At 45.4% G+C, this 20,635-nt stretch overlaps 1 protein-coding gene across 2 annotated transcripts in view; it reads right to left on the bottom strand.

Annotated features, from left to right (window-relative positions):
- Nucleotides 1-245: 245 nt before the first annotated feature.
- Nucleotides 246-20,635, bottom strand: part of TTC7A (tetratricopeptide repeat domain 7A) — a 184,758-nt gene continuing 164,368 nt past the window's right edge. For both annotated transcript variants that reach the window (XM_075706834.1, XM_075706833.1), the window contains one exon: nucleotides 246-467. In XM_075706834.1, the coding sequence (XP_075562949.1) occupies nucleotides 246-467 (222 nt within the window). The remainder of the gene's footprint in view (nucleotides 468-20,635) is intronic.

The following is a 20,635-nucleotide window of genomic DNA, read 5'->3' as shown; positions in this document are numbered from 1 at the left end:
TTAACTTGAACAGGAGGTGAGCCAGGCACCTGTGAAGAAAAAGGCATTCTCTAGTTCTGCCTGTTGCAAATTCTTCTACAGTTGGGCTTGTCTCAGCTATATGTGTAGACCTGAGCCCCATCCTGGAATTACTTTGCCCAGCTCCAGGTTACAATGGCACTTTTCTGTTGGACTTTTTCTTTCTTTATTTGGTTGGTTTTGGTGTCTGTCCACAGAATGAAGTTGCTTAGCTGCAGGGCAAAGCTTCAGAGCTCCCTGGGTATGACAGTGAATGGGATGACAGGACTGCTGGATTCGAGGTCCAGAGCAGTGAGGAAGCATTCGATGGCTGCTTCGTTTTTCCCCTGAGCTTGCAAGACTTCTCCAAGGCTGTTCCAGGCCCTGTGACTTGTGGTCTGGATCCGGATGGCATCTCTGAGGACTTTCTGGGCCAGGTCCCTCCGCCCAAGTCTGCTCAGCACCAGGCCCTGCCAACAAACAAGTGATGAGCAGTTAACAACGGCACAAAACAGAAGAAGAAATGGTGCGCCCCAAGCCCCCAGCAAGCTGGCAGATGTATGAGCGCAGGCGACGAAGTCCTATGGTGGGGGATCTCCACCTATTTCTGGAGAAGAGTATTCATCAGCTGTTAAGCTCTGCTTTTTTTGATTGTGAAGTGCAATTTAAAAAAACAATTGTGAAAATAATTTTTTTTAAAGCAGAGACTGATTCAGCTCCACAAGTGCTCCTACAGGCCCTTTAAGCATCCCTCTCTCCCTTGAGTTGGTTACACTGGCTTCTAATCCCCAGGAAAATATACACTGGTTCAATTACACCAAGTATCTAAGTAACTCTTGCACACCTGGAACATCCAGCTGAGGCTGAGGTAAAGTCCCTCAGCTCCTATGTCTTGACTGTATAGAAAGACTTTTCCTCTTGACAAATGGGGCTGGAGGGACGTGGCCCCTTCCAGCCTTCTAGGGGCAGGCTGTAACAGCACAGGCCCCCCTGTCCTCCTGCTATTTGCACTCCAATGTAGATCCTAAAGCAGTGCGAGGGAGGAGGATAGAGGAACCTTGTTTAAAAAGCTGTCCTTAGGGTAAGAAAAGACACAAGTGGGTGTAACCATCTGGAAGGAACAGGAGGGGGAGGATGAAAGAAGTGGTAGGAAGAACATGTTTTCCTATAGGGCTCGCATGGATGCATCCGAACCCACAAAGCATCTAATGAGCCAGACTCCCTTTTAATTATACAGCAGTCAACCACACTGAGCCCAGATGGTCATGAGGACTTTGCAGGCCACAATGCTTTAGTGGCATTTTTCTGCTTCCTCCTGAAGGTGCACAAACCAGGATGAAACTCCCACCATCTTCATCCAGGTGTGGCCTGTGGAAGAAGAAGCCAACACTTTCATGTCGCCTGCCAAGCTCTGCAGGGCCTCTGCCTGTCCTCACCCGCGGACATGTTGCAAAGTGAGATGGCTGCCTGACTTCATGCTTTTCCTGGGACTACGTAGTATGTGGATGCACTCATACATATGAAGAAAAGCATTAGCTTCACCTTTAATGGGTCTAATTGCCTTTAGCAGATATGAAAAGACATAAGAAACCTGAAATCTTTTGCAACCAGAATCCAAGTAAATTTCTGATGAAAGAACGGTGATACTTTTGGAAGCAGTGAAGATCTTGCTTTTGTCTTTGTTTTTGTGTTTGTTTTCCCGAAAGAGCCATTAGATGCAGGGTGCTGCATGACAAAGACCCTATAGCCACTGACAGTACTAGTAACTGCAGAAACACGTTACTTTGCCTGAGAGAAAAATTAAGATACATACATTTAATCAAGTATTGGCAGTACTGTGAAAAGTTTCACTGCCTCTTTCTTGCCCATAACCTTGACCTGAATAATCAACTCAGTATCAAATCTGACCATCTAAAGATGCAGTAGGGATGTTCTTTCTTTAGGTTTCTCTCTCTGTTGGAAAATGGCAAGGCAAAGGGGCCTAATCTGACTGTCCCCTTGCGAGCAGGCACAGGTGGCACAGAGGTGCCCAGATGGGAGAGGCTGGTTCCTCTGGAGGTAGCTGCCCGGAGATGACCGCAGGCACGTAATGACAGACTAGAAGGAATTTGTGCAATTATAATTTGAGTCACCCGCTTGACAGGGATAATGAGGCACAGAAAGGGCAACTAATGTGGCCATAGCAAATCTGCTGCTGAGCCAAGAATAGACGGGAGCTATCTCAGCTCAAGTTTGTCCCCAACCACAAAACCACTCTTCCTAAAAACTCTTCCTGTTGCGCTGACCGAGCAGAGCCGATTGTGCTCTCTGGTGGCTGGGGACCCATCGCTGTCCTCACCCTGACACTACGTGGCATCGAGCCTCTCGACGCTCCTGGAGGGCTGCTGGCCCCGGAGGCACAGGGGCCAGCGAGCCCGTGCAGCTGCTGCCTGTCATCCCTCTCCAACGAGGAGGGGAATTCCCTCCCCGGCTGACATCTCGCGCCTCTCAACAATGCTGCAGTGAAATCCACCTCATCGTAAACCACTCGTGCAGCACAGCTCCCTTGTCTGCCCCAGCACCCTTGTTGGTCAAGGACCGGAGGCTGGCGCAGCTTCCCCGCCTACGGCTCCCCAGCGAGGAGCGGCTGCACTTATTTTGCCCGTGCTTGAGGTCCCTGCAGCTGTTTTGCAGCACTGGGAGGAGGCTGTACACAAACCCCAGGCACTGCCTTCACCTGGGGAAGATGCTGAAGTTGATGCCCGCCAGGAAGTGCAGCCCACGTGAACGTTTGCTCGTTGGTATTCAGTGCTTTCAAGCATGCCAGTTGAGCTGCAAAAACATCTATGAACCCTCAGCAAGGGTGGTCTCAGGCTCCCCAAAGCCAGGGGAAAACCTCCTGTTGATGCTGCAGTATACTGCGTAAGTGAAAAACTGCTATATGTTTTTTTGGGAGAAACACAGAGGAAACATCTGCTAAAGGAGGTAAAGATTCCCCACCTCCTCCTTGCTTGCATGCGTGACCATTCGTGCCAAAGGCTGCCCAGGTCCATGGCCCTTCCCAGGCGTGCCCACCGCCTGGCTTCCCTCTCGTTCTGACCAGGAACAGCCCCACGACCCCTTCTTGCCCAAGCGCCTGGATTTCCATGTGGTGTGGGCAAAAGATGCTGTACTTTAGGCCTCAGCCCAAGCGGCGGTCGGGGTGTGGCCAAGCCACTCTCCCACCCGGGCCTGCAAACGTTCCCAAACCCCAGCACTGAGCCCTACTGCTTCACCCAGAGTGAGCCGCGACAGATGGTGTCAGCCTTCCCACGGAGGCTTAACTGAACCGGCAGAAATATGCTGCTGGATGTTTAAAGGACAGGTTGAACATCATTAATTCTGTGTGCAGGACAGTTTCTTGCTTTGGGTTTTCTCTCTCCCCTCCTCCCCACCCTGCTCCTTGCAAACCACAAGCATTTTGTGAGAGCTGGAGGCTGCACAATCCCCAAGCCTCACGAAGACGCAGCACTGAGCACTTCAGTTTTTTGTTTCCCTGAGGTATATGCACTTGAGAGCTTCTCCTTGCTACTGAATTTCTTATTTCCCCATGGAGTCTGGCTTGCTATAAACAATGCCTGCATATTGTTGCTATGTAGGTCCAGCTGGAATCTGCCTACAGTGCAAAAGAAAAAAATTATATATAAATTCAGAAAGCCACCCACTGACAGGCAATTTGCATTTTTATCTGGATTTTTTTTTTTTAAAGATTTTTGCCTAATGAAAGTTCAGTTCCTGAGTTTCTATGGAAACTCATCTGCTTGGTGTGCATGCATAATTTCATAAAGTCAGATCTCAGGAAGATGAGCAATTAGTATAAATACAAGCAGGAATGCGATTAAGGGTTTCATCCTCTTATTCCTGAAGATGGAGGGTGGGGCTGGATTTTGTTGTCTTTCCTTGGTTTGTGTTTTTGCCAAATTAACGGTGGACAAGGTGGCCTCGCTCCTCTGCCACCTCCTGGCTAGCACCGGCACTTCTGGTTTTGCCCGGTTATTTTCCTCCCAAAGATGGAGAGCACCTCTAAGCGTGGTCTTCTCTGTCAGCGTTGTTGGTACCGAGTCAGGCCCTAAGGAGCAATGAGGCTTCTTTTTAAACTCAAGCGTATTATAAACAGTAAAAAACCCCAAACCAAACCAAAAGGTGTGTGGGAATCATTTTGCTTTTGAGCTCCTGTGGGCAGCATGTCGCTAGGGCTCGCACCAGGCCTGTGCTAGCCACACGTAGGCATTTCATGTGCTGCTTGCGTTAATATAGCTGTACAGCGCTTGGATGCTAACTCACTCACTCAAGGAGGTCTAAGGGTAACTTGTGCAGATTAATTTAATTTTCTGCTTTAGGTCTGAAGACGTACTTCAGATCTTGTAAACGGAGGCTGAGTAGTGAAGGTTGCGCTTTCAAGCCAGACTGTAAAAGACAGCACTGAAAGCACTGGAAGAAATTCATGTCAGGTGAAGGGCTGCGGCACAGCGGGGCCGGTACAGTCTAGTGGTGCATGAAGGCAGAGGGGAGATGGCAAATTTGGTTTGCTGATTTAGGGGGCCTTACGCTGGCAGCTGGACTCCTGAATTTATTGGTTTTAACTTCAGGGGACAGGGGGTGCATATGAGAAGCTTTTTCAAAGGTATTTTTGACCTTGCCAGCGTGCAAACCAAACAAAACCTAAACCACTTCTATAGTAACACTGGGCTGGACTCCCTTGCCTTCGGTGATGTGATACTTGATGTAGTAATTGATACTTGAGTGAGGCTATTTCTGTTTTAGAATAGGAGAGCCATATTTCAATATGTTAGATGAGCAAAAAAGTGACTTGGTTTCAATTTCTACTAATGAAGAAAGTGAGCATAAGCCCCGCTTGAAGTCCCACTTCAGAAGGTCATGAAATTTCTCATCTGTGCCTTTATTTCCTTAGAGTTTGACAAAACCTCCTTAAAGGTTGTTAGCTCATAAAATTCCCAGAAAATAGTGCAGAAAAGACATTATGAAAGACTACAAAATAAGCCTCAAGTACAAGCTGGAGTTTATTTTTAGTAATGAAAGTCAAAACTTCCTTTGCTAATGTTTAGTTCAAACAGCTGATGACCAGCAGGGAGTTATCCTGAGTCTTGGCATCCTTGTCTCCTTCCAGTAAGGTGGCACAGATTTACTTGTTCTTTCCTTTGGGGCTTGCATTGGAAAGACATGTCCAGAAAACCATTTATTTCATTCCTGGAAGACTGCTTTTTGTTTCGTTTGCATAGTCATCTCATTCTTGGAGAATGTGTCTAGGTGGACTAGACTCTATCCTTTACAAATTGATTTTAATAATTACTTTAAATGCAAGTTCTTTCTTTGCGTGAGACTCAAATTCCAAAGTGAGGTTGTCTCTGATGCTTTTCTCAGCTGAGCAGAGCATTTTCGCCCATTATTGTCTAAATACCCTAAGAAGTTTCCAGAATAAATTTGACTTTGCAGACTTTGCTGTTGGGCTTCTGCTGGTGCATTAGTTAATTATTTTCAAGGTAAATGGGGTATCCTTACTGTCTACTCCAATCTGTGATATGGACATGTCACTAGTGGTTAGTAGGAAGGTAATGAGCAGCTGGCAAGATCAGGGCATGCTGCAGAGAAGTGCTCATTCAAAAGTGCTTATTCAGCAGAACCCTACAAAAAGCCTTTCAAGATGCATTTGGCACTTGGTGATAACAGTTTCATGTAACAGAAAAATCCGCACTGCTGCAGGGCAACATACGCTTCTGTAATTATTTAACAATCAGAATAAGTTGTAAGCAAAAGCTGTTGCATAAACCATGAAATATCAGAGAGTCCTTCTGGAAAATGGCAAAGATTAACCCTGGAAATCCTAGGTCTCCTAGAATACAGACAGACGTGTAACTAGCCAATTGCTCTGTGATTCCTTCCCCCTACATTCATGACCTTTGCCTTTCTGAGGAGCCAGGCTTTTTTTTAAGCCGTGAGCAGCGAAGTGAGTTTTTGTTGTGCTGTCACTTAGCCACGCAGCGGCTGACAGTGTGCGGGGTAGCTAATCATCCATTTTGCTGATTCAGTCCAGGTTGTGGTGAACCGGAGCTATACATTGGAGCTTTGTTCTCTGAAAATACACTGTAGGAATACATGGAGCAGTCAGGGTCTGCTTGCCAAACACACTGAATTAGAGACCGTATCTTAATTTGCTGCCCTAATGAAGGGTGACTGGGATCCAGTTCTGGAGGAAAGCTCGTCTTTCAGTGTTTCTGCTGCCTCTTTTGTTGAGAGCAGCTTTTCCTTCTCTTCCTTCCCCCTCTCCAACTCCTCCGCCGAAGCTGCTGCATCCCCTGTCAGTCAGTGACGCTGAAGTGCTGCATTTGATAAAGCAGAGGAGGGGAAGGAGAGAGGAGGAGAGGGAAGGCAGGCAGGGCCACTGCAAAACGCAGCATGTACAAAGGAAAAACGAAGGAACAGCACCGGAGGGGGGGAACTGGCAAGTGCTGGGAAAAGCAAAAACCCGAGTTTGCATCATGATTTGTAGCACTTGTGCACTGCCTGTGGGTTTCAACTCAGTAGGTTCAACCCAGAGATTTCAGCTCCGGTACTGCAGGCACCAAAGGCAGCCTAGCAGCAGATTGCTGCTTAAACTTCACTGCAGCATCTTCGTGTGCTACAGATGAGTGTGAAGGAAGAGAAGAAATGAGACTGCAAGGAGGGATCAGGAGAGACAGACTCGCTGAGCGTGAAGACAGAGACATCTCAAGCCCACCACAGACCTGGGCACACGGATATGCTTTATCAACCATATCGAGGTAGCTTTGGCAGGGAGAGAAGAAAAAGCAAAAAAAAAAAAAGATCAAAAGCGGTGAAGAGCCAACGTGCTTTTCAAGGCAGTGTATAATTGCAAAGGCACCATCTTGCCCAGGCCCCCCCGGGAGGCCAAGGCAAGCCCCCCCGGCAGAAGGGAAGCACTGTGCCGTGCTGCAAACTGCCCTCTGCCCAGGCTTGCTGTATCTATTTGAGTTCATCAAATGTTAGCAGGGATGTTTGTACCATGTTTGAAACTCAAATGTGATAAAACATTTATTGACATAAAAAGCAAACCCTAAGGCAGCATTTCAAACCAGGAGGCTCTGATCTCTTCATAGGGAGGCTCATACAATCCTAGGGAGAATGAAGAGTTTTTAAGCTTCATTCAAAGCAGAATTGTTTGCTGCATGCTGAATATTCTCTAGATAGTTCTTCCTTTGCCGAGATCTACATGGGGATGAAGCAGCAAGCAAGGAAACCTAACAGGATGCCTCGACCACATGTTTGAGACTGACTAAATGCAGTATTTGTTTCACATTTTCTTTTCCTAGGGAAGGCAAGATTTCTCCTAGCCTTGGTCTTAGCAGTTGTCATAGTAATGTTGCAGTAGAGCGCACAGTAGCTTCAACTAGGACTCAGGCTCATGGTGTCATCTGTGAAAACATGCACTAAGAGAAGGTCCCAAACTAATAATAAATAGTAATTTAGAATACATAATTTATAATTTAAGGTCCCAATTCTGTATGCACTATACCTGCTTCCCTGGCAGAAAGCCTTGTTGAAATTAGCGAGATTCAGCCTAGATATATCCAAGCATTGCAAAATACATGCAGAATTGAGACTGATCAGCATCAGCAACAAGAGAGAAAGCATGCAACATACATGCAGGATGCTGAAGAGTAGCAGGTAACCTACTGGCTAAAGCACTTGACTAGAAAGCGGTTGCTGTGCTTCATTGGCTGCCAATACATTTTGCATTGAATAATCTGCCATTACTCAGGAACAATTCAGAGAGCACAGGCAGGGTCAAGGGAAAAGCTTTGGGAGGCAGAAGTCCTGGGTTTAAGTGTTCTCAGGCTGAGGAGGGTTGAGAACTTGCCTCTCGTTCCCAGGGGGTGCATGCTAACTTCTAGCAAATATTTTTAAGAAGTTAGGGCAGCAGTTAAACACCCCCACCGCTCCCACGGGGGGGAAACAGCTCTCCTCCTCTACTTTGACAGTAAGCAGGTGCCTATGTTCTGTTGCACATAGCAAGATGTTGCTGCATATAGCTGGAGAATGTCTAGGCTTAAGACTTGGACACCCAATTAATCTGAGTGCCCACAGTGTGCTGTGGCTGATGAACAGGGAATTTCTGTCTGCTCAGGTTTCCTCCAGTGCCAACGCTGGATCTTTCCCCAATTTTTAATGCACTGCTTTGCAACAAAGGAGGGGCTGATGTGCACATTTCCCATGCATGTTATCTTCCCCTCTCTGTACAGAGTAAATCTTGTCTGAATGTATGCGTCATGAACAGGTTCTCCTAGATAACAGCTTCAGCTCTGCCGAGGGTCTCTATGAACCTCAGTCCCACAGAACTAATTGCCAGAGCAAGTGCTGCATTTAGTAGTTCTCCGAGGAAGGCTGTAGCGGAGCAAAGACAGGGCTGACAGAAGCGCATAGCATGCCAATGTAGATTACAGCAGATGTCTTCTGAAAGGAGAGCCGAGATATTTAAAAAATCTTAATTTGCTTAGTTTTCCACTACTGGCAGTCTCTGGGATAGCATGTTATTAATGACATCCTCTGCACAACTACAGCCGGAGCCTCAGAGTGCAATATTGCAGCTGAGCGCTAAGCTAGCTGAGCTGCAGGGAAGCACAGAGCGAGCTGGGCAGGAACGCACTGCTGTGGTCCAGCCAGCACCTCCAGCTTCTGCTCCGGTACCTCTCATCCCACAAGGGGCATGTTTCCTTATCGTCTCTTGAGATAAAATCTCTCAGAAATCGTGAACCTCCATGCACAAAGAGATTTTGCTGAATTACCGATAGCATTTTCTGTTACGTGCTCAAAAGAGAATGAATGAATGAACTCATTGAGAAGATAAATAATTAAAGACTTTTGATAAATACTGCACATAACATTAGTGTAAATGGAAGCTCCAGTGACGCTGGAGAGTTGTGATGTTGTTTTCATGTTTCCCATTTGTTTGGCAAGAAGGGCCTTCTGCTTCCTTCTCTTGACTGTGGCCAGCTCAGTGTATCAGGACAGCTTGCTGAAAACCTGGAAGTCTTGCTAGTTCCCACCCCCCGTCTGTGCAGCTGTGTCTTACGTACCAGGAGGCAACATGTTCTGTTACTGTGCTATGCACTATTTTATACAGTATATTACTATAGTCTATCACTCTGTCCTGTCTTTGGTGCAATAACAGGCAGCCTAAATAGCACGGAATTTAAACTAGTTATAACTGGTTTCCTTGTTTGTGAAAAATTTTTATTTAAAGGTTGAAGTTATAAAGGCTATAGTCATTCCACCCCTTCTCCCTCCTGACAGCTCCCTGAGCACTTTCTGAAACACCATTTACGAGTTCAGCTGTAGGCAAACCTGACTACTACAGTTTCTAGGCTTTAATTTGATCTCAGAGCAAAGCACAGCATGAGGATGATACTGATTAGTAAAGCTGCAGTGGTATCTCAAGGGCTGTGGATGGGAAACCACAACTAAAGCTAGTAATCTGCTGGAAGACCAGGTTGGAGCTCAGTGGAGAAGCATCTGCTGCAGGGAGAGATCAGGCCAAGGACGATGTCTTTAGGCCTGGATGCAAGTTTTATTCTCCAGAGATGAGTGAACCACCCCAGTAACTCGAGGGGTTTAAGATATGTATCAGGTTCTTCTCTCGTAAGGTGTTACACATACTTCAGAGACGGGATCAGAGAAGACCTGGGGAGTTTTGTCTTTCACGAATTTATTTTGGTTTCTAAAGTTACGTAAACAGAGCCTGAATAATGTGGTAATGAGCACCTCAGGGACATGGAGAATAACTTACCACGATGGAGGAACGCAAGTGATTGGCACAGATAAACAGGAGCTACAGATTCCCTGGAAATTGGGATAATCCACCTCTGAGAAGCAGAGCACCAGCCCTCCTGCTAATGGACTGAAATCACTGTGCTGCGCAGTGTATCAGATTTGCTCCTTCCAACGACCCCAAACACCCCAGCAGGTCTGGTCTCTCCCTGATGAGGGAAATGCGCAGTTCCCCCAGGAGAGGAAATGGCCACTCATAGCATCTAACTGATGGCTTCGGTGTCAGAGAATCACTTACCACTGTGTTTGTGATGGCTCCACTGTCTCCTCTGGATGGAGGAAGGAAGCCTGGCAACTGCAGAGGAAGACAGCAGGCAACAAACCTGCAAAACAACTCTGTCATCTCCTGACTGGTGCTCAGGAGCCGTGATCCCGCTGGGCAGCCAGGGATTTGCTCCGATAGCTGGGCTACTGAAGCTGCCAGCTAACTAGTGAATTTGCAGGGAGGATGGGGCGGGGTGTGCTCTGCAGCAAACAGAAACGAAGAGAACACAGTGTTTCCATTCCTCGGACAGTGAGTGAGCTGACACGCAAACTTATTAATGTGAGCATCCAAAATGCTCATTTCTCCTGCGGGAGCCAGAGACTAGAGGCAAAGGCAAGTTCTCTCCCTCAAGCTCAGCTGCTTCAACACAAAAATTTGAGTTAAGAGGCTGCTCTAAGGATTGCTTTTCCCCAAGGAGAGCTTAGAGCAGTTATTTTGGGATATCTGAAGTGCAGGAACATTCCTGGGATTCTGCAATAAGCCTCAGAGTTGGGAAAACAGAATCGGCTAACCAGCCATGGTTTGAAAGGAGGTTACCAATCATCTCCAAAAGCCAAATGTTGCTTTGCCGTTGTCCGGTTTGGTGGAGCTGCAAAAGGTATGTGCCAGACAGGCATAATATCCATTGGGAGAGGTTCTCTTAGTCAGATTAGAATTAGTTTTGATCACTCTCTCCTCCCAAGCCCATAACCCACCTATCTGGGACTTGCAGAGTACCACTGCTGTACCGATGGGCAGAAAGCAGCTGTCCCAATTACACTCAGCACGACTGGGCATGGTTCCTGCAACTACAGCCCTACACACGACGAGCGTGCAATCACTTGACGGGGAATTCCAGTGGAGAGCACCGTCCCACCGGAGGCTGCACTGATGGTCCACCAGCAAGTGTTGCGCTGCTGACGTGCCATTTTTGGGAGGAGGTGTAACTAGCTATGTCACCCTGCAGAGCAGGCTGAAAATAGGATTGCACTCACTGTGCCATGTGGCTCAGCGGTATGTCAGGACATGTATTTTTAGGAAATTCCTCCTTTGGGCAGAAAGGGTGAAGTGCTTGGCCTGGTTTGCAGGCTGCTGGCTTTGCCCAGATCTTTCATACTAGAGTGTGGGAGCATGTTAGCCAGCGGTCGGTCTGTGGATGCCCTCAGTGCCTGGATACAGTGCTAGTCCTAGTTACCTATTGATCAGGGTGGCTGTGGAAGGGTAAAAGACGGCTGGTCTGCTGCTGTGCTTTTCTTTGTTTCAATGCATGCATACTCGCTCTCTCTCTTTGCTGGTACTTTTCAGAGAGGGAACTGACCTCCAACAGAGCAGGGATGGAGAAGAAAGTAAGGAAGATCAATGCCTTGGGAAGAATATGGCCTCTGAGGAGCAGCAATAAAAATGCACCTTGCAGAATGAATGTGCAAAGGGAATAGGGAGCTCAGAGGAGACAGAAGATAGCTCATGCAGGAGAGGGGAGGGGGGCAGACAGTAAGTAGGTGATTTAAATAAGCTTCTGGAGAGGCAAAGAGGAATCTGACTTGGTGAGGTACTTCTTGGGTGCAGCATAATGAAAAAATGCAGTACATCTCCATGCCCAGCCAGTTACTGACATACAGACAGTGCTGTGACTTGTCTGACCCCAGGAGAGGGACGAGGTAAGGCAGTGCTGGACTCAGAATCAAATTCTTCTCTCTGACAGACACTTGCCAGCTTCCTCTTTTCCCCAGAACATCATTCCTATCAGGCAGCATGTGTTCAGCTCCAGCATCTGGGTTGTGATTTTTTGGCAGCTGCACAAAATCTCCGCTATTAAATCCCACCTGCCAGTCTCATGTCTGCTCCCACAGACCTTTGCCTGTTAGCAAATGTTTCAAAATCACACTGCCAGACACAGCACATCATTCTGCAATCCTACCTCAGGCAAAAACCCTCACACAAGGACTCCTTTTAACTTCAGCAGGCTGCAGGAGGGAAAGGCTAGAGGACAGGCCTCTGGATTACAGGCAGAAATACTCATTTAGGTCATGGTTTGCACGGCATTCTTTTCATCACTAATGTAAACCAGCTATTTTTCCCCTGAATTATCTGAATAATACTGTTTTGTCTGTGATGTTTTAAGAAGCTTTCTTTTGAGATGTGTTCCATGCTATAGCTGTGCAGTAAGAGAATTTGTGAACTTTGTTCAACAGAACGTGCTCATGTGAGGTCATTCTTCCCTTCTTTACAAATTCCTTTCCCTTCTCTTGCTTCTTAGCACTCCCAGATGAGCAATGCCACCAATGTGATGTGTGCATACTGCGTGTCGCTTCATTGTTGAAACAGTTCATTAGTAAATAAAATGCTGAAATAACAGCTTGCTCAGCTATCCTGGATAAGAGATCTATCCACAGAAGTAACTGCGATTTTTAATTCTGTATGCAGAGAAAGGACTTAAACTTCCACATCAATCGTGCTATAATATTTCACAATCTGTCTTTCCCCAGCATGAACCTAGGCAATGAAGCTGCACTTTTGGTGCAAAGGACCGTATTTCTTGGAGATGGTCTAAGCTACTTGATTATGGTATCTCTAAAATTGCAAACAAAAGAGACAATCAGTGCTTTTTGATGTGGACATCTGTCAGCAGAGTAACAACTGCTAATTGTCATGTAATAACCACACCAGACACTTCCATAGCAGTCATCTTTCTGGAAGTCAAGCATGAAAAAAACTGTTACTCATCCAAGCACCAAGCATATTTTGTCCAGATCTGGCTGCATTTCTGTAACTGTTTAAATCTCCAAAGTGATATGATGCTCTTTTATAGATGGATACTTGAGATCAAAATATTTAGCCAAAATATAGCACTCAGTAATTGTTTTTGTTGGCATGTGATTAAGGTATTTAGCTTTATACTCTAATATTTGCTTTTTAGTTTTAGAAGCAATGTAGGTATATTGAGAAAAGGTGCTGATATTCTTACATAAATACAAACACATGGGATTTGTAGAGAATTGGTTCAGCAGCAGAACTATCTAGTTGCACTTCACCTTTCAGAGAAGTCCTTGCTCCTACAGAAGCACCATAGGAGCTGTCAGTTTGGCAGGTACGTGGCTCTACATGAGCTCTGAACGATGTTAAAGCAGTACAGCGCTGTCTAAAACCATGTGCGGGGAGGAATAGCTAATTCTGTTTTTATTAAAGGATTGACTCTAGACAGCCTGCCATCTATAAAAACCATACACGTGATTTCCTAATGCATCTGCATACCTCCTTGGCAGGCATGGGCTCATCAGCCCATTGCTTAATTAAAAGGAATGGAAAAAATGGCTGCAACCTCTCCAGAGACACCAGGTTAAGGGGATGACTTCTAATGACTAGTAACCTGAACCAGGTTTGAATTAACCGAAAACTTTTGTAGAGTTATCTCTTGCTTAGATGGCACCAGAGCTGCCTGCACTACAGACCAGTTATTTTGCTGGTTACATAGTTTGGCAGTAGTCTAATGATGGGTACTGTATTTGGAGGAGGGAAAAATACATTTTCTTGAGAACTGCCAGACAAAAAATACTGGATCATCAGGAAAGAGGGTAAAATCAATCTCTCATGATTTTTGGCAAACCAGTGAAAAAACTCAGCTGCCTAAATATAATGAACTGAGTAACTCCTGCAATCACACAGAAATGTACATATCAAATACATTTCAGTGCTGCCCACAGACCTAAGCAAAAAAAAAAAAATTAAATCACAAATATTGTGAAGTCTTTTTAATCCATATGGAGTGAAGAGGACATTTACAGAGCAGTACAACCCCTAGCATTGCATCCATTCCTGAGCCTGGCAAAGCCCTTTCACTTTAATGAGGTTGGTCTGCTGCTGCGCTAGGAGGAACAGGCATGGGTACGTTAAATGAACCAGCCTGCCTCTCTGAGACATGGAGGGAAGCAGTAATGTGGAAAACAACCCGCCATGCAGCAGTACGACATGAGTCCAGCGCTCATGTGTCTGGGGAGCGCTGGAGATGGCAAGCGAGGGAGAGGGGCACCTTCCGTTGTTGCTGTTGTGTCAAAGCCTCAACAAAACACAAGCTCCAGCAGCAGCCCCTGATGGGGATGATGAACCTGTAAAACACATTTTCAGCAGGATGTTTCTAATTAAACTCAGTTGGTTTGAACACCTGCTGGGAGTGGCTGCTCTGCACCTCATCTCCCTCTCCTACTTCAGCACAAAGAGGATGCAACTGCCTAGGCTACCACGTAGCACTGTGTTCCTTTTGTGCACTGACAGTAATTGAGAAAATGGATGGCAACAGCCGTGTTTTGTGTTTGCTACTGTTCTAGGAAGTGCTTTCTTTTCTCATCTTTTTTTTTTCCCCCCCAGAGCATAAGACGGCTCAGGCTTTACAGCCCTTTTGCGAGAGTGAGGGATTGACAGGGCTTTGTGTAGTTTCCTGACTGTAGGGCATTGTGATTGATACCGATAATAAATCCCTCAGGACTGAGGAAAGTACCCGTACGGATCCTGACTACGATCAGATCGATGGGGAAAGGATGGTATTGAAGCATGCTACGGTTAGTAGTGCAAGGCAGAACAGCCAGCTGTCACTTACTAATGCTTTTTAGCCTGTCTTACAAGCACAGCCCTGACTTGAACATTTTAAGAAAGGGTTTTATTGATACTGTGCTATATTGTCTGCGGTATTTATGGTTTTGCCCGGAAAGGTCTAAGACAACCAAACCTTCAGAGAAAGCTGCTGAAATTGTGTGGACAGGCAGCAGGACTTCTGGTTTGTGGCTGCTGTCCTGGGCTCCCTTTCTGCATCTTTAGGGAGCCAGCACTTGTCAGTGAGATGTAAGTCGTGCCTCAACAGAATACTTGAATGTAGTGGCCTTGTTGTACTGCGGCATTGCCCTGCTGTGAAATGAGAAAAATGCATTTACTGTGCTGTGGCAGCAGGTCAGCATCCCAACTGTTCTCCCCTCCAACAAGCTCGCTGGGTCAGAATAATTCTGTTTTGGATTGTACAGGACAGTCTCCTGGGTAACACGCTTCACAGCAATGCTCGGGGGGAACACGCCCTTGAATGCAAGGCAGTCAATGAGATTTATAATTACCATGTTTTATAACCTCATTCATTCAGGCAGGGAAGCATACTGCTGAAGAGAATTCAAACAAGAGAAATGATAGATTTGCAGCCACATAAATAGTTGTTGTTAATATGATTTGAAACCTGGATAGCAGAAGGCACTCTTTTGTCCACTGTGCTGTCCAGCGTAACAGAAAAAATGCGCAGACCAGTTTTAAACTCGGGCAGCAGTAGGGCATAAAACTCTGACTTCAGCTACCCTCTCCCAGAGAAGGGGATGTAAAATCCACTCTGTATCACCAAAATCTTCTGACTGCATTAAGCAAGGTCTTGGCTCAAGGCCAGGTCCCAGCTGTCCCTGTAGCGATAATGACCCCCCTCCCTCAGGGTGCTGAGCACGGGCAGAATCCAGCTGCATTTTCACAGAGGCGCACATGTAAATTGCCTGAACATGGTGGTGTTAATGCTTCTGGGATGACAAACCGAGCCTATAGATGTCTCATCAACAGCAAGCTTCATGCAGAATGGGTTTTATTTTCGGAAAAGCCTGGAGGTAAAAAAAAATAAAATCTCCTGGTACAGTTTATCTGATGCTTTGTTTTTGAGTGTCCTTGATGCATAACAGCATGCTATCATCTCTAAAGATTAAAAACAATCCCTTCTTATTGCTCTGCTGGGTATTTTCAAAGAAATTCATGTACAGATGAAAACAAATAAAAACAATGCCCAATGGCTCTGCAGAGATCCTGGGCCTCTAGTTTCAGGTAGTCTGGAGACAATTTTAAACAAACATGGACCTCTTAAATCCTTGGCTACAGCTCCGGCGAGGACACGTTGGCAAAACTTCAGTAGCTTTAATGGGGTGAGGCTGGTTGAGGATTTTCAACATCATCTCTATTTTGTGGTTTTTAGAGTATAGCTTAAGTAGGATCCAGAGCTTACCACATGCAATACTGGATTTTCATTATTTTCTAAACTGGAGCATCAAGTTAAAATAACAACACCTTTGTTCAGGCTTGGTTTAAACAAAAATTCAGAGTAACTAGGTTGGTTTTCATGATGCTAAGTTCTGGGTTTTTTGGTGGACAAAGGCATGGGTGGAGAAAGTCACCCTCCTATCATCAGCCCAGGATTAGGGCCCAAAATGACAGAATCAAATGCAGTATAAACTGAGGGCGCCTCAGGCACTGATGAAGGAACAGTTCAGCTCGCTTCAGTTAACATGTCCTTTGCTTTTACCCACTTGGCTTTATTGTTCAGAGTATCTGGCCCAGTAGGAAAATGAAATCCCTCCCCCAGCCTCCATTCTGCTTCCAGCCTTTGCTGCTGGCGAGCTCTGATCGACAGCTGCAGGAGTTTCTTCAGGAGAAATCTGTGTGACACTGCTGCACTTAGAAAAAGTCTGAAAACAGGCTTTTTCCTTTTTCTTCACTCCTGCTTAGGCACTAGCTTTGCTCAGGCCGAAAAACACTGTAGAGGTATACTTGAGGGTCTGGGTTTTAAAGGCTTGGCAAACTTGTTCACAAAATCACTTGCAAGGCAAAATAGCTCCAGACAGAACTAGCATAAGATGTTTGTGCCAAAGACATGGTGTGAATATTGATTTAGGGGTGGTGGTGGTAAGGAGGGACTCGGGGACAATGTTGAATATAAAACTGTGCTCTGTCACTGATAAACAGCCCCACGATGCAGTGGATTGCAATGCATAGGAAGGAAGCCACAGCAGGTCACATTCAGATTGTACCTGCTGCAGAGTTTCATTCCATTTAACAAAAAAAACCCCAAAAAACTCTTCTGTTTTTTCAATTAACTTTATAACTGCCACACACTGCCCACCTGCTTTGCTGCTGTTGAAGTCTGTTTGCTCTTAACTCCGTATGCTGGCTGGGTGTTGAAACCGCCCTCAAGTTTTTGGACAGCAATGTCTAAAAAAATCCTCCCATGGCAACCCCTCACCCTCTTTAAGGGGTTAGCCTTGTTGCTTATCAAATACTTTGTCCTCATGAACCTTGGCCATACCCTATCCTTTGTTGTGGAGGCCAGGGTTGCTGACCACAACTGCTATTAGTCGGTTGCTTGTGGTAGAAGACCACTAGCAGCCGCACTTAAGATGTACAATATCGCAGAAAGCCAGTTGCTTTCAAGGCCTTCTTTGCCTCTTCTCCTTTGGACAGGGATTAGTGGAAGCACAGTGGCTTGCTTTGGGATAGTTACTTTTTATCTCTGCCCTGATTTACCTCTTAAAGTGCTGATTTCCCAAGAACCTGGAGGAGCTGTGGAAGCATCAGGTTCTCGTGTTATGTGCAGTAAGTGAGGGTCAGTAATGTTTTAAGCACAGTCACTTAGGCTTGTCAAAGCTATATGTAGCAGTGCTAGCCTCTTGACGAAGGGGGTGGCATCCACACCTACGAAACTGCTTCCCTAACCCCCTTCCTTGAGAACAACAAATCCTACCTCACATCTCAAGCCTAGGTAGTGTTAAAGGCACAGTATGGGTTTTTCTTCCTTGCCCCGAGCACTAGGATATGCTGCCATAGATACCTAAAAGCCATCATAATTCCTTTCAATTTGAAAGGTTTCACCTTTCACCATCAGCTCTGCGGTAGCTGAGCAACGAACAAAGTCTCTTCTAAAGGGAGCTCTTCTAATAGGAGATGCCAGAGAAGCGGTCCCTCTGGTTCTTCTCAAACTGTGACAGGCTCTATGACCACGGAGATGGAAAAAGTTTGCAAGTCATCTAGTTCAAGGTATGCAAAAATAGCAGGGCTACACTTCCAACAAGGCTGCTCTTCTGTCCCTGTTTGATGCCAGCTTGTGAAATTGAGTAGTGCAAGACTATCAAGATTTAATCCATTTACACAATTTCAGTTGTATGAATTTGATTTGAAAGGATTTGCACTACATGTATGTATCATGACTTGTCGTAGCTGCCTGCATTGACACTACATTATGTGAGCATTTTTATTCCAGAGACTGGCTACATTGATCAAATCACTCAGTAGAGCTGTACTAAGCTAAAAATAAACTTATAAAAAAATAGGCTGCCTTTTGGCTCAAGGATCTCACATATACACCATTTTTACTTTGTGATGCTGCTATTTTTGATGCTGCTACTTTACATTTGCTGGTTTGGGAAAGCTGATTTCAAACAATGGGTTACTTCCAAACCATTTCCTTTGATTGTTCTTCATTCACTATTCAAAGTAAGAGATTAGTTAAAAATGGTATATGCTTCCAGTCTGTCTGATTTGCTGTGTCAGCCAGCAAGTAATATATAATAGAGAATTTCTCAGAGAACGCAAAATCTATGAGCTGAGAAAGTCTTCTAACCATTGGTGACTATGATGATATTCAAAGAAAAATAATTTAAAGCTGCAGAAATGTGAAATTAACACTTACGTCAAATACTTGCACAATCATTTATCATTAGCAAAAAGCAGTTCTGAGCTTTCAAGGTTGCTTGCTTGACCTATTTGTGGTATTCTAGGAACAACAGCAAGGAATCCTAAAGTGAGGGTTTCTGCTCCTGAAGCCTGGAAATCTCCAGGGCTTGTGGGTTTTATCAGTCTCTCTCTACATTTATTTACTTTTCTTGCTCTCAAGGCAAGACACTTTTCAGGCAAACAGGATACCAAATGGTCCATGAACCCGGTGCCGAAGATACTGCAGGCACTTTTGCTCTTAATGTGCATGAAATATGTGCAGAATCTCTTACTCTCACTGAAGTCACAAGGAGAACTGATATCTGCTTGTACCTGCAGAAGCCTGTGCTGAACTATCCTCATGTCCATAATCTCAGTTCAGAAAAGATCTAAAAGCTGTAGGGTCTGGCTCTATGTTAACAAGTCGATCCACTCTCCTACATCATCAAGCTTTGAGCCTCACAATGCAGTACGGGGTCATATATGACTTTAGAAATGCTTTACTGTGGCATTTGTTTAATTTGACCTAGCTTCATTTATCTGTATTAGTCACTCCTGTGCTCTGCTGAGCTGCAAGTGACAGCCTCAAAGAGAAAATATCACTGCCTGCCAATCTGGCACAAAAATTACTGTAAATTCAGAAATTTTAGAGATTTTCTTTAGATGCAAGGGAATAATACTGCTCTCTTATTAAAAACCATACAGTCCCACAGCAGTGCCAAACCTGCTTGCCATTAGCTGCTTTGGGAAACACTGCCCAGAGGAGTATTTACGTAAGGATGAAGCTAACCTTTCTCCTCATTTAAAAAGATAATAACAATCTCAGAGCTGCTTAAGAATTTATTTTAAATGCAATTCATAGTTCATCCTTTGCTACCAATTAGGTTTGGATGGGTTGGTATGTTATGCATAAATGTGCTGAACAGGTGCTGTATTTCAGCCGTACGCTGCCTCTTTAGTGCTGGTTCATGCCATGTTCAACACAGGTGTTAAGGTCTGCAATACACAGATTGGCTTGACAGGTTGCGGAGAAGAAGGGGGAGCTGTTGCTTGTAACACAAGGAGAGACAGAGACCACAAGGATAAGTTTACCACTGAACAGCAATGGCATTTGCCATGCTAACAAATGGAGTAGCAGCTTTTCATGGCCCCCAGGGTTAACAGCTCCAGATACACGAGAGCCAAAGCACAGACAGTGGTTTCCCAGTGGCTCTCCATTTCAGGCATCCAGCATTGCCCTCACTCAGCCTCCTGCTCTACTCGCTTCAGGATCACTAACTGCTTACTAACAAGGCTTCACTCTTTCAACAAATTAAGACTCCTCCTGCCCTGGCCTGGCTAGTTCTGCAAGGCAAGCCGTCTAGAGAATCTGGCTTTTCATTTTCTTACTTCGCTCTACCCTGGGGCACATCCCACTTACCAAGTGGCATTAGGGACCTGTCCCCTTTCCAAAGCACCAGACCCAACCAGAAGAGATTGCTCAAGGGACACAGGAGATGCTCCTTCCATCTAGCATTTCAAAACCAAATTTGAGCCTGTTAAACCACCTGACACATTTATTGTAGCTCTGAGGTACATAAACGTGTGTGTGCACACACATACACACTTTACTTCCCTGCTGTAGGCCACAGAGGAAGCCAGAACCATTCCAGCAGCTTGCCTGTTTACAAACAAACAGTGAGAGCACAAAATCATGAGGTCACAGCAGGGGCCTTCCTACCAAAGGTGTCTTACTCCAACAGCTTTCCAATGACTAGTGATTTCCCAACAGGCCAAACATTATCACATTTCTCTGCTTTTGTTCATGTTGCCTTGGGCAATACCATTCCTTACTGTCTACAATGAGGAAAAAAATACTGAACACTGTGTGGTTTTCTGTACAAAGGGCACTGTGGGTTACAGAAAAATTCAGAGTTGATACTAAAATCTCAGCATAACTCAGAGATGGCAGCTCTATATTTTATTTAAGCACTGACCAAACTTAATCTTTTACTTATTCTGAGTGTAAAAGTCTTTCTTGCTGTAAGTGATCATTATGTGTGA

The sequence above is a fragment of the Pelecanus crispus genome, chromosome 3, assembly GCF_030463565.1.
Source record: "Pelecanus crispus isolate bPelCri1 chromosome 3, bPelCri1.pri, whole genome shotgun sequence".
NCBI classification, from domain to species: domain Eukaryota; kingdom Metazoa; phylum Chordata; class Aves; order Pelecaniformes; family Pelecanidae; genus Pelecanus; species Pelecanus crispus.
This window is presented reverse-complemented; position numbering and strand designations above follow the sequence as displayed.